This window comes from Austrofundulus limnaeus, unplaced genomic scaffold (assembly GCF_001266775.1).
Source record: "Austrofundulus limnaeus strain Quisiro unplaced genomic scaffold, Austrofundulus_limnaeus-1.0 Scaffold8, whole genome shotgun sequence".
NCBI lineage: Eukaryota > Metazoa > Chordata > Actinopteri > Cyprinodontiformes > Rivulidae > Austrofundulus > Austrofundulus limnaeus.
Genome location: NW_013952410.1, coordinates 2,129,361 through 2,133,223, shown reverse-complemented (window position 1 = coordinate 2,133,223; position 3,863 = coordinate 2,129,361). Strand labels below are relative to the sequence as shown.

The 3,863-nt window shown below is 38.8% G+C and overlaps 1 protein-coding gene across 4 annotated transcripts in view; it reads left to right on the top strand.

Moving 5' to 3' along the window:
* negr1 (neuronal growth regulator 1) overlaps nt 1-3,863 on the top strand; it is a 208,533-nt gene that overhangs the window by 53,903 nt on the left and 150,767 nt on the right. For all 4 annotated transcript variants that reach the window (XM_013999966.1, XM_013999944.1, XM_013999950.1 and 1 more), the window contains exon 2: nt 3,026-3,264. In XM_013999966.1, coding sequence (XP_013855420.1) covers nt 3,026-3,264 — 239 coding nt within the window. The remainder of the gene's footprint in view (nt 1-3,025; nt 3,265-3,863) is intronic.

The window sequence follows — 3,863 nt, the reverse complement described above, 5'->3', positions numbered from 1 at the left end:
TATATATATATACTTTTCAACCTTTATTGGTTGTTGTAACAATTCTTTGAGAGCAACAGTTCCTCCAGGGGAACTCGGCAAGAAAACCATTGTCCTCCATCCTTCCTGACAGACACTTTCTTGGCATGGGAAGTGAAGAGCTTTAAGGTTGGTGCCAAACTGATTTCCTTGGTGGCTTTTCCACCGGTGCTGGCAGTTTGCATGGTGCGTTGACAACAGCTAAAGAGCCAAACTTGATTACCTCTTTTACCTCTCATTATTGCAGTGTTTGTCACGGAGCATGATGCCATTTCTTTAGACGGTGCTGGAATTTTGAGCAAAATAATTGCCGTCTGAACTTTATGACCTCTTTTGTTTGTATAGTGAGATTCCTAAAAATAAATTAACAGTTAGAGCACTGTCACAGGGAGGTCTGCTTCTATAAAMAAGTGTTTAAAGTGAAGGTAATTCAATTAATCGCAGCTGTAGGTGTTTGCTTTTTAGCTATRAAGTTTGGTTTTCTGTAACTAAAAATATAAATTAATGTTTGCTTTTTAATGATCTATTAGAAGGCATGAGAAAAGGTATTAATTGTATCATCTTGCTATAAAGATAAGGAATATGGTTTAAGAAATGAGGCAACAACTGAAAAAAATTCTTCTAAGAAAATGTCTACTTCTTCTTGAATGTTGCTTTCAACGTTTAACTGTGACCAGGAGGTCAGAAATCTAAAACTTTGAGATTGTCCAAGCATCCTTTCCTCTGTATCCTCCTGTCTGTGACCTGAGAATCGATCTCAGTGGAGCTGAAAGAAACATCTCAATTTGTAAAACGCTTGGAGGAAGAAAAAAAAAAGTCTAAGCTACCAAGGATGTTCAGAGTGGGAGTTTTAGCACAAACTTTAATATGCAGAAGCAGTCATGAATACCTCACGCTGATGAGACTGGATGCATTTTAGCTTCTCATACTGAGCTGATAACACTGGTAAAAAAAATTAAAAAACCACACACTTCATTCTATAATTAGTTTTTTTCCCTCTTTGTCTGAAGCCATAATTAACTAAAATAAAGTGTTTGGAAAGTGTTCTTGTTCTCTATATCTCTAGCTTACTATTGCGTTTCCCCCCCATTTCCCTCCTTCTGAAGGGTTTCTCTGTGCTGCTGAGTAATTTGGAGTTGCTCTTTTACTTTAGTGGTCGTTTTTTAGATTTTACATCAAAAAACCTCTGTTTTGACATTGTTAGTTAAACTTTTGTGTAACTTTGCACCCGTTCTACAGCAATTTGCAGTGTTTCCACATTAACCTTTGGCACTATTTGTCAAAAGTGAGTGGTTGAAAAAGGACTCTGTGTAGAAAACAAAGCACAGGAGACAGTGTGAAAGTGGAACTTAGGACTATTATTATAAGACTATACAACACTGCCAAAACATTGAGAACCTTACAGAGCAAAAGCAGAAGTAACACAAATATGGACTAGACCAGGAGTGTTAAATCCTGATTCTTGAGGGCCAGCATGCTGCATATGTGTCCCTGCTCCAACACATCTGGCTCAGTGACTGAATTACGTCCTCATGTTCTGTAGAAGCCTGTTACCCATTTATTCAAATCAGGTGTGTTGGAGGAGAGAAACCTCTTAAACATGCAGGATAGTGACCCTCCGAGACCAAGATTTGACACCCCTAGTCTAGGCTAAGGCTAAGTCCAAATTCAGGGACTGCGTCTTTGGAAGGTAGAATTCGAAGGCCCATTACGTCACTGCAACTAGCTGAAGGCTGTCCAAATTTAAAAGGCTCTGCGGCCCACAAATGCGTCCTCCTTTTCCCCTGATTTGATCAGGTCTGGTGTATCCTCCTCAGCCCACCCTGTCACAAGATGCACTGCAGGCCAACCAAAAGATTATTTTTGCTTGTAATGGCAAAGCGAGAGACAGRAGTACAATTTTTTAAATAAAAATCTGGCGGTATAAAAATTGAAAGTTTAAAATGGTTATTTTTTTTGTCATATGCAGACATGTTTTTCAATATTCTTACCAGAAATCATCGTAAAAAAGCTCGTACGACGGGTCCCTTAGTCACGTATTATAAGCGACAGGACGTACATCGGGCTAAGAGCGGGAATAAAACTGAACTGTCTAAATGCTAGATCGTCCAAATTAGTATGAACAAATGCCCACGAACCTCTGACCAATCACACAATAATTCCATAAACCGAGGGGGGCGAAAAAGTTGCCCTTGTGAGAAGAAGAGKTGGGCAACATGAGGCTGAGAACAAAATTATGTGATTTTCGTCACACAACTACATCAGTGAGAGCAAATTTCACAGGAGTGGATGAACCACGCAGAGGCCTTCTAGGACAAATCAAGAAAACCAAACCAAAGCCAAACAAAACTGAGCTCACTATCACACTTTACAGTTTTTATTAGTTAATTTAGCTTAGAAATGAACTTGTTAATAACTTGTTTATAGATATAGCTGCTGCAACACAACAGTTTCTTTAGTTTTATTTTTTACATTAATTCGGAAAGACAGAGTTTAACTAACTGTACAGAAAGACTTCACCAACTTCCTCTTTACTTCACCAGCCTGGTTTGACAGATACCTGTCCTCGACCTTGTCTAGCTTTACCTGCACCTGTTAGCTTCTGGATCTTTAGCACAGATGAGCTACCAACAGATTCAAGTAATGACCGCCATGGTGCCATCATGGCTCCCTCAGGTGTAAAATACATCCGACACAGACTGTGGTGCCAAGCTAGGGAGGAATATGCTTTCTGTACAGCATGGAACACAAAAAATAAATAAGGTTGTGAGCTTAATGCTTTGTGCTCAGTGAAATTAAGTGCAATATCTGCAGTCCTTTACTGGCATCCAATCCCTCACAGCATTTGGATGTAACTGCACAGATTTACAACTGCCTTCTGCTGAGAGTGATGAGTCATTTGCAGGACATTTCAGACAGTTTTATGGATAAAACTCTACTTAGACTGTAAACATAAAAAAACAAATAATTTTTTTTCTAGCAAAATAACCCAGTATTTCTTGTTTAGGTGCTACCTGTTGGATGGGATTGCTAAAGGAGCCTGGCTGAATCGCTCAAGCATCATATTCGCAGGGGACGACAAGTGGTCCATAGACCCCCGTGTCTCGATAGTGTCCAATGTTGGAGACAAACACGAGTACAGCCTTCAGATACAAAAAGTGGATGTAACCGATGACGGCCAGTACACATGCTCGTATCAAAGTGAGCGGAACCGACGGCCAAAGCTTCTCAACCTCATTGTAAAAGGTGAGTAAAGCCAATATTTTCTTTGACAGATGTCTGCTTGTGTTTCTGCTTGTGAGCATAGCTTGTATTACCCCAGATAATATCGATGTTTCATTATTRTTTCCAAACCATTTGGTAGATTACAAGTGTCTGCAGCATGATGTCTATTATTTGATTAGTTGGGAATTCCAATGCTCTGTCTGTTTAATGATTTCTGTCCTCTGCCTTTTTTTGAGCTAACATCTTATTTGTTGTCTAAGAGCAGAAGGCTTAAGAAGTTTTCTAAAAAGGCAAAGTGACATTGTGCCTTTAGGCTATTCAACAAAAAGCAGAACCTTGTTGGTCTGAATGACCGGAGGGAGAATGTGTGGCTTTAATTAGGCATCCTTGTTTTGTTTGTTTTTATCTTTTCAGTAGTTAATACAGAAAAATATGATCTGTATAATTTTCAGCTACATGTCGTGATTATCGACATGCTAGTGTTATCGCTAAGTTTATATTTCACTACCTCAGACTGAGATTGCTGTTTGCTGAGAATCTATAAAAATCATTTTCTTGGCTTTGTCAGGCTTTTTGATAGGTTGATTGTTTTTTATTTATTAATTTTTTAATATATATAT